Source organism: Genypterus blacodes, unplaced genomic scaffold (genome assembly GCF_046128005.1).
Source record: "Genypterus blacodes isolate CSIRO-AG114 ecotype Tasmania unplaced genomic scaffold, CSIRO-AGI_Gbla_v1 ptg000026l_1, whole genome shotgun sequence".
Lineage (NCBI taxonomy): Eukaryota > Metazoa > Chordata > Actinopteri > Ophidiiformes > Ophidiidae > Genypterus > Genypterus blacodes.
In genome coordinates, this window is record NW_027466839.1 from 757,809 (window position 1) to 778,514 (window position 20,706).

The 20,706-nt window shown below is 46.1% G+C and overlaps 1 protein-coding gene across 3 annotated transcripts in view; it reads left to right on the forward strand.

The window, feature by feature from the left end:
• Nucleotides 1–20,706, forward strand: part of ctbp2l (C-terminal binding protein 2, like) — a 98,011-nt gene that overhangs the window by 33,411 nt on the left and 43,894 nt on the right. For 2 of the 3 annotated variants that reach the window (XM_076143520.1, XM_076143523.1), the window contains exon 2: nucleotides 3,539–3,751. In XM_076143520.1, the coding sequence (XP_075999635.1) occupies nucleotides 3,694–3,751 (58 nt within the window). In that variant the 5' untranslated portion in view covers nucleotides 3,539–3,693. Of the gene's footprint in view, nucleotides 1–3,538; nucleotides 3,752–11,986; nucleotides 13,794–20,706 lie in introns of those variants that run through there. The other variant, XM_076143519.1, reaches the window with a different exon arrangement.

Genomic DNA, 20,706 nt, shown 5'->3' on the forward strand with positions numbered 1-20,706 from the left:
TGCTTCATAAAGTAAGTAATCACGGCTTTCTAATGAGTCTGTCAGGGGCGGCTCCCGTATCTGTTTACCAAAGCAAATTATTTTCTTATTTCAGCATCGTCGATTAATCACGCGGAGACAATTGCGTTTGTCTCTCTCGTACAGTAGGAAGACGAATGGCAACGCCGGCAGTGCCATCACCACCATCATATCGCATTACAAGACGCCATCATAAGGAAAAAAAAGGAATTCAATTTGACTTTGGGTTTTTCACATTCTCACATGATGGAGTATTAAAACTGAGATCACTTCTTTGTGTGTCTCTTTCTATTGTACCACACACACACACACACACACACACACACAGCACTGCGGACAGTGTTCCTCTGTGTGTAACACTAACATTGAGTATTGTTTGTGCGGTGTGATTGTGCTTACAGACGAGCCGTCCTTGGGAGACAGAGGCCGGCCGTCGCAGATATGGATTCCCACTTTTAATGTCTCGGGCCTCTCGCGCGCAAATGTTTCTCTTTCAGCAGCCCGCCGCGGCCCTCAGGCAGAGATTTTATATCGATCATCTGACTTTTAATGCCTCCTAAATATTAAGATTCATGTATATGACCTTTTGTGTTTGGATTGAGCATGAGAAATCCCAGCATAAATACCCTCTCAGGCTCCACTCGGCTTCGCTTTGTTACAATCTCTTCCCTCTGGCTGTGGGGAATTGCTGCTCTGTTACATCTGCTCTCATGAAAGCCAGGGGGGTCACGCCCGGGTGTATTTTGGAAAGTTGCAATTTGTGGAGGGAGGTTTTTTTTTAAGGTTTTCGAGAGTGCTCTGCGCTCGCACTTGGCTGAGGAAATGAGGGCGGCAGAAATCGAGGCGGAGAGAGAGAAAGAGGGGAGATAAGACTTGGGGAAGGTTATGCCTCTGCAATTTTTTTTTTTCTGAGCCTGGATCTTGTTAGCCTCTGAGAGCTCTCTCTCTCTTTTCTTTTTTTCTCCTTCCTCTTCCTCTTCCCCTCCCACTCCTTCACTCTCACTCTTCCTGCGGTACACGCGCTCGCCCAGAGGTGGACAGCACCCGGAGGAGGGGCTTCGTGATTGATGACAGTGCGAGAGACCTTCCGAGACTTAACGCGAGAAAGAGACGGACGCACACAAAGGAAGGAGGCAGGATTAGTTTAATGAATCATTCAACAGGTGATGCTTTACAGTGACACCATGTCGGATTGACAACCAAGCACCCTCACATTTATAGGCTCTCCTCCGACTAGAAAACGCCATCACTGCTTATGTAATGGATGTCAGACATTTGTTGTAGTATTGGCTGGCCGGTGTCAGCGGGTTAAACCCATCTAAATCAGTGCTTAATCCCATCCGCAAACGTTGGCGGCCACGGTTGCAAGTCCAGGTTCGATGGAGGATATCGCAGCGAATGTGCGGCGAATGGTGAAACCCAAGGTGACTAACGTGATTTCGGTCCCAAATTTCCGACACGGTTGCAATTTTCCCGTCTTTGGTTGCGAGAGCGAAAGAACTGTGAGCTGGTGTCTCTCACCGCCATCTCGGATCAGTATCACAACTCTCTCAGGATTGTTAGCTTTCCCTTTCTGCTTGAGCCTGTGGCTTATCTGCGCTGTTTTGTGTGTGTGTGTGTGTTTGTGTGTGTTTGTGTGTGTGAAACAGCTGCCTAGATTTTATATCGGGTTTGATGAGAGCCATTGAGAAGCAATTATACAGTTTATTTGCAGGCTGGGAAACCAAAACAATCCGCTGAAGAGGCTAAAAGCGCCACAGAGCTTTGGTTTTTGGGTGATTTATTCTCGAGATATTCAAATGAATCTGTGTCAGTTTTTTTTATGGCTGGCGTATGGATGGCTGCAATCGAACAAAACTGATGTTTTCTGTTGTTTGTGTGTGTAGGTGGGCTGAAAAACTCAGCTAAATCCTCAATCGCATCCAATACATTCATACACACCCCGCCTGTCATGTAGCAGAATGATGTAATATATGAAATCCGGCACTAAACGCTGTTCAGAACAAATATTGGCATGGCGTGTTGCGTTTCCGGGCCTGCTTTGTTGTCTGGGGGTATGTTTTTCTTCTTCCTATGGGAAACGGGCCAAACACAGTCGAGCATTGTATCCAACAGCTGATGCTATCTGCGCCTGCAAGTATCTGAAGGAGGATTTGTTTCCTAAAGGTGCTGTAAACTTGTGTACGTTCCTCGGCCCGGGCACGCCGACCGCGTTTGTTCCCCAGGCGTGGGCAAGATGTCCCGATAACCGTCTGCGCTCGACAATTACCCCGCTCGAACCCCGAGGTCCAGACCGGACCAGCCAATCCTGACAAATCACCCCGGAGGATTGAAGAGAAAGTGGGCCCACCTCCAGACCACACTCATTCATCACAGATAATGATGTGGGGCGTTGTTTGCCCAAACTCATTGAACTCCTTTCCTTTCCCTCCTTCCCAAACGCACTACAAAGGACTCGGACGTAACGACTTGGGCCCTGACGCTTTGTGGCAGAAACGAAAGGAGCGTTTTCGCGGCCTCAGCGGTTTCTCACAGGACGGGCGCCTCTGGCTCTGATCCTAGACGAGAGCGATGTGGCATTTGGGTTTTTTAATGCAACATTTAATCCCTGTTGTGTTATAATAATTTTATCCCCCTTCATTCAGATACTGATCCTCCCTCTCCTGACCTTTTGTCATTTATTTCCTGCCAGCGAAAGGAATGCGTCGACTTCTCTCTTTCTGTATTAACTGGAGGACATTTTTGCTCATAACCCCAGCAATTACCTGCATACAGAGGCATTGTGCTCGTTCCTGAGTAGATTGTAACCACCCTCTATTGGCCAGAATGTGCAATTGCAAGGCAGCCTGTCATCCATCAGGTGCATCAAGGCTTCCATTATGGCAGAAGATGAATCAAACCTCAGAAGTCTTATCAGCTTCTTCTACATTTGCGTGTTGAGGTTTGTTGTTTTGTCACCTGTAACCACATTTCTGTGCGCGCTTCGGTTTGAAGAGCTCTCACAAAAGCGAAAAAAAAAAACAGATCGCTGCTTGTCTTAGGTGAGATAACTCCAATGTTAGCGGGATCAATAAAGAATCTTTTGAGTGACAGCTTAGATTTTTTGCCTCTGATGAGCATTTGGCAGAAGAAGAAAAAGCACTTCAGACAAAAGGAAAAGTGGAGCTTTTAGAGCACGGAAGCTTTGTCACTTTTACAGCAAATGGGGCACTTTGTCACCAACGGTATCAGAGTAAGTGTGTGTCTGTGTGTGTGTGTGTGTGTGTGTGTGTGTTTGCCTGATTTTTTGTATATACTGTATTTATTGCCTGCAGCTTTCTGGGCTCTTTGTGAGTGAAAGTCTGAGTGACTTTGTTGTCAAGGACTCTTTAATGCATCCCCATGTCACAGTTTTTTTCGTGCTTGTACATCAATAATGTCTGTGTGTGAGTGTGAGTATATACTGTAAGTGTTCTTGTGTGTGTTTGTGCGCCAGGGAGCGGTTTAACCAGGTTTTTTTCTGTGCGTTTGTGTGTTCCAGGTGTATGTGCCGAGGCGGTATGCCCCGGGGAGCAGTGCTGACAGTGCACTAGGAGTCTGAACCTTGTCAGTTATTCGCGGCTGAGGAGGAGCGGTCCCCTGGCGTGCCGCGCCGTGCCGTGCTGAGCCGTGCCGTGCCGTGTTGTGTGTAACACTATGTCTCTGACTGACAAACACAAAGTGAAGAGGCAGCGACTGGACCGCATCTGTGAAGGTAAAGTCCCAAACTTTCTCGACAAGCACTTTTCCAAGTCCAGTACATCCAAGGAGAGCTGCTCAGTAGTTTGTAGCTTAATTTTGGCTTTTTGTTATGAATTACAATGCTTGATTGATAAGTTCTGAGCCCGCCGCATAAAGAAGTGACTACTATAACACCTTTTTGTGGAAGGAAGGTAATTCTTAAGGTATTTCCAGGCATCAGCTGCATTGTTTTGAGCTCAATTATTACATCTTAAGTCCAGAGACACCAAAGAGTCTGCATGTAAGAGCATCTCCTTCCTTCCACCTGCACTTGCCTCCTCTCATACCACGCAAAGGGCTTTCGCTCAGACGGATCATATTAGCTGCAGATGAATTTGACACCCCTGAGATCATTCAATGCGAGGCGCAGAACTTATCAAACAACCGCTGCACGATTTAGATCTGATTAGATGCTTTTCCATCTGCTCATCGGACCTGAATTGTGAAGGTGGAGGCAGGTTTTTGTCTGCAATACTGCCTGTTTGTCTCCAGTTGAGAATGTGTAACTGTGACGAATAATCACATCCTCAACATTGAGCAAAACTGTTGAGTAGCAATGATCACTCCAGCCGTAATTGTGCGGCCAGTCTTATATTTTGGTTTGTATTCAGCACAATACTGAAGAAATCCTTTCCCCTTGTGAGCTGCATGTCCCCCAGTCAATGTCCTTATTGTTGTAGAGACCTATTGGTGATCAATACCCATCGATTGCTGTAATTTTCTCTTGGCACACAGCACATGTCAGATACAGTAACCGCTGTGCAAATGTTGACCTCAGCAGCAAATATTTATCCGGGTGTAAATGAGATTACAGCTTTTCCCTGGCTCCGTGTGTGTGTGTGTGTGTTTGTGTGGGTGTGTCTGTGTGACTTTCATGCGTACGGAGAATCTCCAATAAACATCTGAACTCAAGTTAGACAATTGCGAGGGATTGAATGGTTTTGCTTTCCCTGCAATCACACCTGTTTTTCGAAACGGCCATTTTTACAGCATGAATTGGATGGATTATTAGGCTTAAGGTGGAGGATTAGAGAGCGGCGCTGTTGTATTGAAGAGCCACAAAGCAGAAAGGGAGCTCAACCCGCTGCGCTCATGGCTACAAAGTAAGCTGAGGGACGGAGAAATATGAGCGACTCTTTGTGTGGGTGTATAAACAGTGTGTGTGCAGGCTCCTGGATATGCATGGTTAAACCCACTTGTTTGACTTTGTCCCGGTGTGCGCGCATGTGTGTGTTTGCACACTTGTGCGTGTGTGTATGTGTCTGTCAGACTGTGTCCTGAGGTAAAATCATCTCCTTCTCTGCCGTCTGGGTCCCCGAGAGGCTTGTTAAGCTGCTGGGCCCCCCCGGAGCCGGCGCGGTGGAGAGGCAGACATGACTGCAGCTCTGGAAAATGAAGCTAGACGCACCATTACCCCCAGTGCCAGCATATTTGTTTTGCAGCATGATGTAAGCACATCAGCGTTGCGCGTATGAAACGAGGGACATATGCCGCATACTCTGCAACAGAGCGCTGCCGAGGTTTCAGAAACCCAATGACACTGTTTGATGCCTCGGAAGGAACCGCTGTGGAAAAATGAGAAGGTTGAGTTTTGCTTATTAGATTCTTTGGCCATTTTTAAGTGGTAGGTAAAGGAAAGTTTACAAGAAAATGTGAAATTAAAAGGATGACTAGTTATTTGAAGGTAAAGCACTTAGCGCAAGTGTATGATGTCGCCCGTTCAATTTCGATGCATTCAGTCTAGTGAATGGAGCGGTGAAGTTAGTAAATAAAGGAACTTTTAGGCGATAGAAAGGGAGGATACAAAGAAGGACAGAAGGAATGATGATAAGGAAGAAGGCCCGGAGAAACAAGGAAAGAGGAAATGACGATGTGAAAGAACATAAAATAGGGGACTGAAAAAAGGAAAGGTGAAAAGAGAGAGGAAGGAAGCGGAATGAAGGACGGCAGAAGAAAGAAAGGAAGGACCAAGGTGGGAGGACGGAAAGGAAAGGGAAAACAGAAGGAAGGAGGGGAGGGAGGGAGGGATGAATGAAAAAAAGGGGGAACATTTTTAAATGAATTTGGCAAGAATCGCACGATGGAAAGATAGATGGAAGGATTAGGAATGGCTGGATTTAAGAAGGAACAAAATCAAGGAAAGATAAAGAAAGGAAAGGATGGAATAAGGGAAGAAAAGATGACTTGAAATGAAATCTGAATCAGAACTTTTTTTAGCAACAGCTGTTGGATAAATGTAGTGGAATAAAAAGTCCAATCATACCAGTACCCCAAATATAAAAGTCAAGTAAGCTCTGTGTACTTCCTGTCATGCTCCCTGCTCATCTGTGTCCCTTTGGGCTCACCAACAAAGAGCGGAGTCCAATCATTCTTATTTAAGTTGAGTCATAAAGTTAATCATTTCCCAGCACAGGTGGACGGCTCAGCGGAGGAGATGCTTTCTGATTAGAGCCACTGTCCACTTGCAGCTGTTGCCTTCGTGCGGATCAGACAGCTGAAGTAGTTAGTCATTCCTGTGGGAACAACAGTTAGTCTGCTCCACTGGGCATCGGCTCAAAGCCCACCGGAGACACGCGGAGAGACGGTAACAGGTGTTGCTGTGATGCACGCGGAGCTCCTTCATGGCGAGCGTACCTGCTCACCTTCCCTCACACACAGAGAGAGAGACACGTTTGCAACAGACACACACACACACGCACGCACACACACACACACACACACACACACACACACACACACACACACACACACACACACACACACACACACACACACACGCGTACACACACGTCGAGCACCAGCTCTCCAGATGGCCATCATACAGGATCAGTGAATCAGTTCTCTGGCGGGCCATTGTGAGGGCGTAAAGGGAAAAAAAAAAACAGCTTGTGATTTGCGATTTTGTGAGCGAGCCAATGACCAAGCGAAGTTGTCCCGCTGATCGCGTGTAGCGGCGCGATAAGGCTGCCATGGCGATTGTCTCCACGCAAAGAGGAAAACAACAAGAAACGAGGCCGTGCTTTTTGTCTCATCCTCACAGGGCCCGCTTGGACGCCTTCAGGAGGAACTCGTCCTAATCCAGATTCAGACTTAAACGCTGCCAAACTGGCTCTGTTTCAAGTGTAAATCTGGGGCGTTCCTTCTCATTCTTTCCATTCTTCCCTGGTACTAAGAGATTTGAATTATTATTATTATTATCTTTTATAGCATCCCTTTTGCTCAGGCAGCGACAGAATGACATTTGCGGCAGTAAAAACAGTGTTTGAATGAAGTGGGAGCTGCTGCCTAAATCCTTCTTTTCAGCTTTAAAAATAAGATTAAGTGGTTCTTTGGAGGATTTTGAAAGCAATAGTTCATATAATTATTTCTAATTTGCATCCATTGGTATCAGATATCTGCCACCGGAAGAAAGATGATGTACTGTGTATAGATGCTGTCAAAACATTGGATAAAGGCAAAGTAGTCTGGAATTGCCTAAGGAGAACCGGCCGCTTGATGACGAGGCTGATTCAGCAATTAAACTCCTTTATGTGTTAGGCATAATCTGGTCTGATCTGCAAATCAGGAGGCAGAGAGCTTGTTGGAACTGTTTTTATCGCAAGCTGTTAGTTAGCTCAATCAAAGCAACGGCTGGGAACACATCGGCTTTAATTTGGCGTTATGAAGGAAACGGAGGACTGCTCTCTCTCTCTCTCTTTCTCTCTCTCTCTCTCTCCGCCTCTCTCTCTGTCTCTCTCTCTCTCTCTCTCTCTCTCAGGGGTGAAAAGATTCATTTCTGTCGGCTGAGGAGATGATGAGTGATCCGCCGCGGTCGTCCTGCCGCAGGTCCTTTCATGTTCTCGGCTTAATTTGAGCTGAAGCGATGTTTATTATTCTGCTGCGACTGGGCTTGCACGTCGGGGAGGAGGGATGGTTCGTTTCTTGCGCTAAGATTATTATTTTGCTTGTAGACTCTAATATAGTTTCTCCCCCCTGGGTTTGATTAAAGTTACTCTAATCTAATCAGATGATTTAATCAACATCTGCATTTTACTCATGTAGTGTTACATTATGCCGCTTTATGGTCGCATAATTAAGCAATTACAGTTCAGCCTTATTCGTTCTCTCAGTGACTATTTGTTCTTTTTTATGTTATTATATTTGGTTATAACTGCTTGCTTGTTATCCAGTGCCTGGGCAAGAAAAAAAACGTTATTATGTTTGAAAATGAGATGTGGTTAGATGCCAATATGTCCATCTCACTCCTTCAAGTTACGAACCTAAACACCTGGTGGGACACATCCACGAGACAAGTGAGCGAGTGTTTGGCCAGCGTCCATGTTTCACTGTACGTGTGTGTGTGTGTGTGTGTCTGTGTGTGTGTGTGTGTGTGTGACACAGCTGCCCAGCTCTGAATTCAGGTGGGCGTCTTAAAGAGACAGTACTAAAACAACACGTTTTTAATCAATGTGTACAGCGTTGCTGCAGCAAGGGACAATTAAAGTGGGTCAGGGTGTTCAATTTGTGTAATGCAAAGATTTCGAAATAGACTTTTGGATATAAAGGGTTATGATTTTATTGTGCATACAATTTTTCAAAACAAAATAGCATGAGAGATCCCCTGGAGCTGCTGAAGGACGCCACATTTTTCAGGATTGTGTTGCATGAAGATTTTCCTCAGTTTTCCATTTCCCATAATTTTTCCATCTCATCTTAGTTTTAACCTCACATCTTTAGCTTTAATGTCTTCAGTTTTAATCTCAGTGATTTGGAGACAAATCACTGTGCTTTCCTGTCCTCTCTTTCCATTTCTCTCCCCCCTCTCCCTTCCTTCCTCCCCCTTTTCTCTCACTCAGCTGCACACCCCTCGCCTCTCCAAAAAGCAAGCGGGCTGTCGCCTCTCCCTTCTGTCTGCCCCATCTGTGATGCAGTATGGGCCGCTGGCTTGGTAATGATAGGCAGGCGGCGCGCGAGGAAAAGAGCGAAACAAACCGAGTCACTAAAATGGAAGACAAAACTCTAATCAGTTTCCGCAGCGGGTCTACCAGAGGTCTCACCCTGCTGATCAAAGAAGGTTTATGGTTGTAGCTGCTACTCTGCTTGACGCCCCCCCTTTGTCTGTGCAAATGTGTGACATGCTGCGTCATGTTCTACAGAGAAGCATGATGGTAAAGAGGCGGACGTTGACGACTTGATACTGCAGCAGATGTGAGCCCTCCGAAAGGCTTGGGTCCAGAATTGGTACCATGTGTTTTTCTTCTCTCAGCCCTCCTCTGCACCCTGCACTCATGTTTGAGCGAGGAAAGGCCTGCAGGCTTGTTAAAAGTTTAATATACTGTACAATCACAGTAATTGACTGGAATTTTCAAGTTCTTCCTCTCTAGTCCTAATTTATGAAGTCCCTATGAAAGTTTAATGTATGAGCAGTTGTAGAGTGGGAGCTATCTAAATCATTCTGCGACTATCTCTGCCCCGCGCCGCCTGCCAAATCCTGCCGTTAGCGTCTTGTGCCCTAGAAAGATGTCCAGATTGCTCTGAAGGCATGGCTGTGGCCGGACGTCTGTTTGTGCACATTCTACCTAGAGGTCCTTCAAAAATGAATGGGACCGTGCTGGCATTAAAACACCCTCTGCTTCATTTTGGAGTTTCATGCCTTGTATTGTATTATTCATCGAAAAACTACAGGGACCCTGTTGCATGATATGTGTAATATAGCGTGCTCGCTTAATTATGGAGCAGCTCTCAAGAGAGGCATATCAAGACGACGCTGACAAGATGAATTCACTACCCTGGTTTTCCTTGCTTATAGACTGTGGGATATGCAGCAATTTGCATGGCAGGAGATATGATATGCCATATCCGCGGTTCACTTTTAGTAACTCGAGGTAGTCGGATTTATGATGTTTATTATTGTTATTAATATTTTGTCAGGAAGCGGGGATCTGAGTGACACGCAGCCCAGGGAAGGGCCTTATTAGAACAAGTTATTGTCGGCGATCGCTGTAGAGAGACACGACTCTGTGATTAATGGTGTGTTTTACTGCTGACAAAAAAAGTGCAGGAAGTCTCCGAGACCGAGGAGGACAGCTCTGAGAAAAAGCGTGGCAAGGAAATTGCTAGGTGTGCTTTACCTCAGTGAAAGAACCTCAGCCTTCAGATGTGCATCATTCCAGACTGCCATGGCCGGTAGGGAATGAAATGAAATAAGAATTGCTGAGAGAAATGTTTGGCTTTCTTAACATTTTACATTTTGACGATTCAGAATGGATTTATCTGTGTACTTTATCCCTTTGTGAAGCGTTTTCATATCATAATTGCAACGATTTCATGAAAATGAGTTGACAGACTGATTGTGAATTTGATACCAGAATCAGTGTTTGCGTTTAAAAAAAAATCAGATAAGGATATGTCAGCAGATATTCCTTTATTTATTTTATATTATTCAATTACCCAAACATAGAATTACTATACATTTCCTCAAAAGACTTGCAATGTACTGTGGGCTTTATTTCCATTTTCAGCAGCACCTTCAATCTACAAATCAGAAACATACTAATCTCGGATCAAAAGTACTACAGAATGCGGACGTACTGAATATAAAACGTTCATGCATATGTAGTTTTTCCTGCCATTTTCCACCCTAACCCTTAAGGAGTATCTGATGTTGTCTCTGGAGATTGGCAACACAAACCCTTAGAATGAAGGACAGAAGAGAAGCTGGGTACTCATCCAATCGTTACAGTCCAATGCACTCCCATCATGTCCCCATCCCCCCCCTTTGTCGGTTCTACAGGTAAAGTGGTACTGCAGCCGTCTCCCTTATCAGCATTTTTCCCATCACACACTTATCACATGTGTGTTTTGTCCTCCTCCTCCTCACACTCCCTTTGTTTATCTTGCTCTTGTCATGGTAAGTAAACACCAGTGGTTATCTCCCTTATGGAAACATCTCACATAAGATGGATCTGCTCTGCTGTACATCTGGATCATAGAGTCAAAATGATTCCGCTGGCAATGGTGCAGTCAGTGCTGAATTCTTTCAATAGCCAACATTCCACATCATAGGATGGGGTTATCAGTGTTATGTTTTTAGGAACTGTCTAAAATGTCAACCAATAATACTGGTTAATATTAGCTTATCGCAGATCTATCACAATATCATCAATGTAGTAAAGTTTATTGTGACAATGTAAAATACATTTAAAAAAGCTCTTTAACAACCAAGGTTAGGGATCCTTACCAAAAAGGTTTTTTTTAAAAGCAAATCAACTAATACATCATTTTCATATTTCAAACGCTGACATGGACATGAACAAGTCCAGTGTTTGTCCAGTAGAGGAGGCTGTGCGTTCTGCGGACCTCCTTATAGTAGCTTTTGGATTAAATCTCAGGCTGAGCGGATACTGTATGTCAGCTCTTTGCTCCCCCTCCTCAGGGACTCACTACAGCAGACATTCGAGTCCCAAACCTCCCAGGTCCCTGTGGGGAGGATTCACTCACCCCCAAAGGGATGCAGGCTGCAGGCTTGAGGAGGCGGTAAGCAGTAACCACACTGCACCGTAAAATACTGCAGCTCTCCTCTCTGTGAAAACATCCCGGGGCCTGAGTAGCAATGCTGGCTGTGTACACTATCTGGTTCAAGTGATGTCACAGGGGCAGTGGATTTAAGTAGGTTTTAGTTGACTCTAATCCCCTTGTAGCATACCCTGCAGACGTGAGAACTGTCTCTGCCAATGGCGTGCATCAACCTCATTGGATTAGCTCGTGCTATCCCCTCCTCTGCTCCGCCGCCATTGTCCAGCATGTGTTTTTTCCCAAATTTCTTCTTGGTTTGGGATATGCCTGTGCATGGTGCCAAACAAAAACATGATCCCTGCTGTCCTTTATAGATTGGAGTAGACCTTCACCCTAAAGGTGTGTTTTTTCACGTGTTGTTCTGTGTGTTTGTCATGTTGTGTGTTTATCTTCATGGAGCTCTAATGTTTCCAGGTCTGAATAATTTAGATTTAGGCTGCCAGCAGAGAGTTACATGATAGCATAGACCTAAGCAATTGTGATGGGGTGGGAGGGCCCAACGGCCCTAGATCAGGTAAAAGGGTACCTCATGCTTCACCTTTTCTCCTCTCCTCTGCACTCTTCTCTTGTGATGGGGGGTGTAACTGGAGAGGTGAAACACAACACCTGGCTCTATTTTCAGTTTGTATAGCCATCCTCCTTATTGTCTTCACTGATGCCTAACTGTGAGCAGTCGCATTTTGGTGGCTCTCCTGGCCAGCACGGCTCCGTCTGGACTGAAGGTCAGCACAACGGAGCCACAACTCGCTGTAACTACTGTGGCACCATTGCCGGACGTAGGAATTCAGTGGCGGCGGGTGGGGGAGACGGCGGAGTGTGGCTTCACCATCACCCAGAACTTTGTCAGAAACAGGAGCCACACACACTCGTCCCTTCCTCTTCTTACAGGCAGCTCCAGTTGGACCGGCATGTGCAGCCACTGCTGAGGAAGAACTCTGTTCCTGAACTGAGCAACAGCCTTTACACAAGGCAAGCAATGGCAGGCAGGACCTCTGCGCCTCCACAGGATTACTACCAGATTGATGCTTCCTTATCTGGTCAGCTGCCTGAAGAGTCTAGGTTTTATCGGGAAAACCAGCACCTGCTTAGCAGATCAGCTTTGCATTATGGGCCCAGGGCCATGGGGGTGAGGCCTACCTGGGATCAAGGACAAGCAAGGGTCTCTGCTCCTACACCTGCCCCTGCACCTCCTCCCCCTCCCCCACCCCCTCCGCCTCCCCCTCCCCCTCCTCCCCCTCCCGCTCATGAGCTGAGCCGTTTGTTCAGAGAGACTGTGGGATCTAAGATGATCCCAGACGCGCAGCGCATTGGAGGCAGCTCGGCCTCTCCGGCACTCTACGGGGCTCAGCCCCCTTTTACCATTTACGCAACAGAGCCACCAGCTCTCTCCGCTCACCAGAGTTACAACAACATCAACAGCTTCTCCTTGGACCCTCGCCTTCAGCCAGCTGCCACCGGCTTAGTGGTGGACCCAATGTTTCAGGGAATGGACGGAGCTCCCCCCCGAGCTTATGGAGCTTTACCCTCCCAGAGATTGCCTTATGACACAAACTATGACCCCAGCTCAGCCCTTGTGGCTGCCACAGCTGGCATGACCTCCAGCATACCTTCTCATCATCCTAGTGCTGCAGACCCTAAAAGGATGGTGGACCCAGCTTTTTTGGCTTACCTGCGGGCTGAGGGCTTGGCTGAGAGCACCATCACTCTCCTTCTGCAGCATGGCTTTGACTCCTCTGTCATGTTGGGGATGATGGAAGACCATGATGTTCGATCTGTAGCACCTAACTTGGCTCAGGCTCGTGTCCTGGCCCGCATAGTGCTCAACTACAAGACCAGTGGTATGGCCACACGTACCCGATCCAACAGCTTCAGTCATCGCAACGACCTTTACATGCAGTCTCAGGGATTGAGCATGGACCCCAACCTGATGCAACAACCCTCCACCACAATGCATAACATCTCCCCCGGGATGGGAGAGTTCCTTGGTCAAAGACCCAGCAGTGCCCCCTCTCAACACCTACTAGAGACTGCCACCTACCCAGGAGCTCGACCACTAGTAACAGGAGCCTTTCCTGTCAGCCCTGGGGGATACAGCTCTGCTGTGACCCAGGGAAGACCCTTTTCCATGTACAATGCTAACACCGGCCTTCCCATGCAACAACAGCTTCCACCAGCCGCTATCACCCCTGGAGCAGCACCCAAAACGTTCTCTTGCTCCTATTCTCCCATTGAGCTGATGAAGAGAGCCCCTAACTTGCCCCCAACATCTCCAATCGCAGCAACGCCGCTTCACAGTCCCCAACTTCTCAGAAAAGGGATGAATGTCGCTCCTGAGAATGCGATGGCTCCTGTCACTTCTTCAACTGCTCTTCAGGCGCAGAATCTAAACAACACCAAGATGGTGGGACGCCGCACTGGTCCACCTGTCATAGTCTCAACCATGATCTCCTCACCCGAATCAAGTAATGTCAAACTTAATTGACTTCACCAAGTTTTTCAGCTCCTCTCCTCTGTTTCCTGTCTCCTTGTGTCATTTAGTGGACGTTCCGTATTGCTAACAAATTATATTTTCTTGTCTAACAGGGTGGCGGGATTGCGTAGTTGGTTTTACCCAAAACATCGTAAGATTAATTTTTGCCATGCTTAATTTAGGTCTGACAGTCTCTTTGAATGCCGGAGTAGCATGTGTGAAGCATCTGACAAGTTAAGCAGATTTGCATGTCTAAGAGGTCTGTTTTTAAATTATGCAACTATTAATACATCCATTGCGACAGAGTTGTGTCATTTGCCTGAGGGACTCCTGTCTGAGTCATTCAAGTATTAAAATATTTTTGACGCACTCCAGATTTTCAGCGCATTCTACTCAGTATATTGCTCAGAATGGTTTTTGAAGCCAGATTAATGAGTCACTACTTTGTAGGTATTTGGTTTTGGTTGTTTGGTTGTTGCTCGCGGTTAAAAATACAAATTCGTCATTGGCGAGCACATACCGCTATTTGGCTAAATCCCACTTAAATTTAAGACTTGTGCCTAACAGCTGTTCTCTTAATATGCTTTGTGTAACCTGACAACATCTTATTTTAAGCCCCCATTTGACAAGACAATTTAGTACATGTCAGAAAACGAATAAAAGCCCAGTCTGTCTTTAGTACATAAAGGTTTATTTCCCTGATTGAAGAGTTGCTGTCACTCTGTTTTACACTGCACTCTCTCGTAATCAGGGACTTAATGGCCTCAAATCCAATTACTGTAATTGGATGTATAGTTGTGTAAGCTATAATAGGTAACTGTTTTTATAGACACTCTGTTGTCTGTTTGAAATTCCATTTACATTGCAGTTGCGGTTAAACGTTGTTTCATTTCATTTGCTTGTTGGTTTGTTGACTGTTTACCTGCTTCCTCCGCTCATGCTGTCTTTTTGACGCACATCCCATCATCTCCCAGAACATCTAACAGCTGAAGCAGTCAAGACAATTGCCAGTAAACTCACATCAGTCATAAAAGCGCGCTTAGAAATTCGTATGAATTGATTTGCATGGATAGTAAATGACAGCCGGGAAAGAATTTCAATGTTTTACTTTTGAAGATCATGTAAGCATTCTGCCCGCATTCATTACAGTGAGGCTCAGCTCCTTGTCTACTTGATTTATACAGGGTTTGCCTAAATATAGCCGCATATGTCTTTAAGTATATTTAGCATTCATCCTCTGTGGGTACACAGAACAGGTAATTAGGTTTGTTTTTTGATGACTATTCTTGAGTCTGGCAGCCTTTTATGTGAGGTTTAGAGGGAATTATCTGGTGTAGCATTATCTTATCTTATTTTACACATTAAGACCATGATTTCTCCTCCCAGTTAGTTGATTCATTTCCCTCTTGAAGCACGTCGATGCTCTTAAGGAAGAATTCAATCTTTTAACCTCGCTATCGGCAGCGCAACTCCGTATCTCGCTTGTCCATCATCTGCATCTGTGGGTTGCTGTGCTTGTGATAATGACTTATGAAGATCTCATGCGCTCTTATGGCGTCTGTTCATATGTTGTCAAGGAAATGAGAAGCGAAGTGCCGGGCTAATAGCAGGAGGTAGGAGTTGGGGGGGGGGGAAGTTTCCCACCCCCACTCTCATTCCCTCTCCTTTCCCGAGGCTGCTGCATAATACGCTGTTCTTGAAGGTCGTAGGGGCAGCCATTTTTGTCCTCCAGTTAAACAACAATAACAACAACAACTTTTACCACAACTAACTCATTTGCATGTAGCTGACATTTGTTGCTTCAGTAATTTCATCTGATAATGGGTAGCCCTCGCCGGCAGTCGGAAAGCATACTTCTTAATTGTGTGTTGCTAGGCAACGTGTATTTCGGTGGTAATCAGAGATGGATAATCTTCACATTTAAGGAAGGGGAAAAGTGGAACCCTGCGAGCAGTGTTGAACATTTATTTTGTGCACTTGTTACATTTTTTTGAGCAGCCATTTGCAGTTTGGAGCTGGAGAAAATTGAGGGAAAATAATAAGATGTTGCTGTGGCACTTAATGAAAACATTTCTCTGAGTCTCTTTCCCTCTCTCTCGCTCGCTCTCTCTCTCTTGGCACACATCTCAAGAGATTGCGTCTCATTTTTGTGCAAAGGCACTAGTGCCACAGTGAAGAGCTCTCATATTACATGCGAGGTGTTTTATGTTCACACATGCATATTGATGGAAAGCTGACACAAAATGCCTCTGTACCTTTTGAATAAATTGGTAGCTCTAATACAAACCAGTCTTCTGTTTTAACATCGCGCATCAAAGTGCACATTTACACAGCTAGCTATCACGGTATCAGCACTTCCATAATGTAAATTCCTTTTGAAAGCAAGTAGTTGAGTGAGCTGGTAACATCTAAAGATAAGACTCTAGGTGGGAGGTCCCTGCTTTGTGTACTGCCTTGGTTGGCTAAGGCCATAAGTAGTGTTAATAATGGCATTAAATGGTTGAGTCGAGCTTAGTTGCGACACTTCCCCTTCTGCTCAATGTTGGCCATGGAGTTGTCCGTCAGTGGCGCACCACCTAGCAGCACAGGTGGGTAAAACCTAACTATGATGTCACGTGAATCGGCCTAGCCTCCCCACCCTAGCTAGAGACACGATGATTGGCGGGTAGCTTGTCTGTTGTGCATGCTTCGTAGATTAACTTAGGTTGACATTTACGTCCGCATAGACCAGCACGTGGTTTCCTTACGGAGATAATCCTGTGTTTGAGCCGCTGAATATCTTCAGCTGTTCTTTTCTGTGCTGTAGAGTAAGGAGCTTGCGTGGCGGGGGGCGTTGGGGTGTGTCCAGGGGGCAGGGCTTGTCGTTTACAAGGAGAAGTTTGACTACTTAGCAGATCCGAGCTTGGCAACTGCCCCTTTAGTCCCATTAGACGTGTTGCTGAACATGTTCACCTGTACGTGTCTGTTCTGTTGGTGGCACTGTGCCCAGAGTTGTACTAGTTGCTCGGTCCAAACTGTGGCAGATTGCCCCTTTTTGACTTTAAGCCACGATCAGAGCCGGGGGCTGACAGTTATGTAACCTTCACATGCACGGCTCCTGTGGGGGGCCTGAATGGGATTTTAATTTCCCCGTCGGCGTTTGGAAGGACATCCACGAGGATGCATGCCTAATGTGCTCTCAGCTGTCCTTGGCTGAAGTGCTTCGTTCAGGTGTCTGCTTCTGACATTGATTTCAACCTGCATTCCTGCATGTTTTTCCACCAGAGTGTTTTTGTACACACCTGCAATCTTGTGTGAGTGTGTGTTTCTCTTTTTACATTCAGTTCATACACAATGTTGGGTGCTCTGGCCCACGTGAGGTTTTTTAGTGCTTATGTTGGCACACATGCACAAGTCCAAAGTATCTGTTTTGTGATATATGGACTGTGATGGTCCCTGTGTTTGTGTGTGCGCCAACAGTCTACAGCCTTTGAAGGCTTTCGCATCACCTTACCACAGACACACACAGACACACACACACACCAGATGTCCCGCTCTCAACAGCAGGAAGCATTTGTCTTTGCCGGCTGGAAATGACAGAATGTAGGCCCCCAGAGCTACAATGCTGACAGCAGGACGTGGGGACAAGACCTTAAATTTTCTTTATCTGTCTCCTTCTCCCTCTGAAGACCACTATAAGCTGCAGATATAAAACATATATGTCAAAGCCAGTGGAAAGATGCTTTGCTGTCAGGTCCCTCACTAACTTGTTGATGCAATAATGGGTCTGGGGCTTTTATTGTGGAGGGCTAATAGCTTATGTTACCTGTCTAGAAATAGACTGAGAATTAAAGTGAGGAAATCCTACTGGCCATCTGTGTGTGTGTGTGTGTGTGTGTGGATGCCACTATAGAGGCATCACATGTCAGTGGGACTCTGTGTCATCCTCGCTAATCCCACTGATATGAATGAGTGTGGACAGACGAAAGGGTTCATCTCACACGGTATTGGTCAGGGGATATTACAGGGAATGGAGCTTTGTAATACTCAGTGTAACCTCGCTCCCTGTGCCATCATTTAAACACCACGCACAAAGCACAAAATTGTTAATGGAATCATCGTCTGGTAAGATTAAGATTTAAAAGTGGACCTACCAAAGCATCATGTGCGTTTACTGTACATATGTGCAAATAGAAAATATGTGTGTCATCTGTAAAGCCTTTACTACTTCAAGTGCTAATACCACAAAGGGAAAATGTAGCGTTATAATTAGCACTCCAAATAAATCTGCATGATTAGAGTAAATAAGCAAGATCAGTTAAATGTACTCAGGTACCAAAAGTACGACTCCAGGTTAGACACAGAACAAAAAGTCTTATTTTTGCCACAGCGATAAAGTCAAAATAAAGCTTGCTTGCTTTCACACCACTTGCTCTACTTTGCGATATATTTATGGTACTCAGAACGCAGAGCATGGATTTGGCCAGAGGAATCACGCACATCCCAGTCCAGGTAGTTCAGGGCAAAGTGGTTCCCAATTTAGTTCCACACATTCATCCATCAAGAGTCAAATGTTGGTTACGGCGACCTGTACACTCTCGCATTCTCAAGCGTTTCCTCCTGTCACGTGCCTCCGGTTTGTGGAGAACCTGGTAAATGTTACATGAACTATCTGCTGCTCCATCTCCTACTCAGCGCTCAGTATTGTTTGTGGCCCCGGGGAAATATGTCCAGGAAAATCTATTTTTTCCACCGCAGTAGTTTTTGTCTGTAAAAAAAAAAGAGAAAGCGTTGCCGAGAGCCGTCCTCTCTTCGCCTCGCCCCCCCCCCAACCCCTCCCTCTCAGCTTTCTCATGGTTGATCTTTCCAAACCATCAGTTGCGTTCGCAGAGGGATTAATGGTTTCTGTGAAGCCAGCCAAACCGTGGAGGGAACAGGGCCTACGAGCGAATGAGGAACAGCTGGTCTCCTCCTGCTTGTGACAGCCTGTGTGTGTGTGAGTGTGTGTGCGTGCGTGCATGTGCGTGCGGGTGCGTGTTTGTATGTGTGTGTTAGTGGGGGCTGACCTCTGTAAACGTCAGAAGGGTCGTTTGAGGTGCCAAAAGTGACCCTCAGGTCTGGATTGATAATGTCTTGTTTCACTGTAACTGCTCTCCAGTAGAGAAAGCAAATTAGTCATTTATGACTAGAAGTTATTTATTTCATTAAAGGACCAGCAGTTTTGCCCGTTTTCTAATGCTTGGATCCAATTTTTTAGGACTAACTAGGACGTGGTTCTTTGGCGTGAAACTGAAGAAAGTTCCTGAAAATGTTGGACAAAAAGTCAGTTAACAAAAAGTTTTGTGATAGATTCAATACAAGTTCTTGCCATCTTCAAATAACAAGGACCAGACCTTTTGCTTCTTCTGTCTTCTTTCCGGCTTATTTGGGAGAAGAATGGCACTAAAAAGCACCACAAACGTTCTGGATTTGCTTCTCTGCAGTGCTTAAGGTCACTGCCAACGCTAATGGTGCGATGACGAGCGTGTGTGTGCGCGCTGCCTCTGACATGTTTTGATCGGTGAGAAAACTCTTTGAGCTATTTGGGTGACGGCGCCTTGTCATGTTTATTCTAGCAGGCCTCCGTCCAATAGCCGTTTTGTTTACAGGACGGCGGCGGCGGCGACGTGGCTCGGCACTCACAGCTGAAATAATGGCGACACTTTGATATAATCTGGCCTATTATCCGCCGTATATTAGTCGCTCTCCACGGCAGCTGGGGAAGAGAATGGTTTTGTGCTACGGCAACAGCTGCATCCACTAAAACAGACAGCTACCTCTGCACACCTCCCTGGTCCCCTTTTTGTTTCCCTCCCCCCTGTTACTCTCTTTCTCTTTCTCTCTCTCTTAGTAGTGGGCAAGTCACCCTGAATTATTCATCAGCGAGAAATGAAAAAGCTCATGGATATTGAATATCCTCTCTGAAGTGGCGGCCAACCTTGTGTGTGTGTGTATGTGTGTGTGTGTTTTTCTTCTAGTCTTCGTCTTTCGCCTCAAAGAGCGGCGGATCTCATTGCCAGGATGTTTCAAAGGTTAACCGATTGCTTTAGCTCTCGTCCGTATTTACTCTCTCCGTGGTCCGTTGCCAGAGAGTGTGGCGGTGGCGGCGAGGCACAGACGGAGGATATATAGAGCGAGATGGATGGCGAGCGGATGAAAGACAAAAGGGAAAAATGGTTTGTTGTGGTACAATCCCGCAGAACGTTAATCTGTGTTCCCGCGGATATATCCCCTCACTCCCGACCACAGCAGACTTCCGCGTTCCTTGTTCTCCTCTCGCAGCGGGGGCCCGCTCTTCCGTGGCGCGAGTGTGCCTGCGGTCGGCTGTGGTCATCCCTATCGACCGGTTGTCATTCTCTTCCCATGTGGCCCGCTGTGTTCCTCCATTGTCCTCCAGCCTCCTCTTTTGTCCTGCGTTTTGATCTGAGGCCCGCGCTGCAAATCAATGCTACCGGTTGCCATTCCATTCAGCCCGGCGGCCAACAAACATAGCGGGGGTCTCTTTAGAACGTCCCCTATGTGAGGATAGAAGGGAATACGACGCTGTTGGACTCTTTTTTGGACGTTTTAGTTACATTGCAATATTCCTTTGCCCGCGGTTTTCCAGCTTTGGTCTTTCTTTGTCTAATGAGCAAAGCTGAATGCTGCTCACAGAAAGGACAGCGACTTAAAAGCCCGCAGGAAGCCGATTCTAAGATGACAAATACATGCAAGTACTCAAGTGGGCGAGACCTGTTTTCCATGTTGTACATGCTAATAGGACACATAGTGTTTTATGCGTTCACTAATATCGGAGAGAGCAGCGAGAGCATTGACCTCTTGTCGCATTCTGTCTCTCGCCGGCTATTATGTTTCTTCTACCCTTTACTGGTTCAGTCATTAGAGTC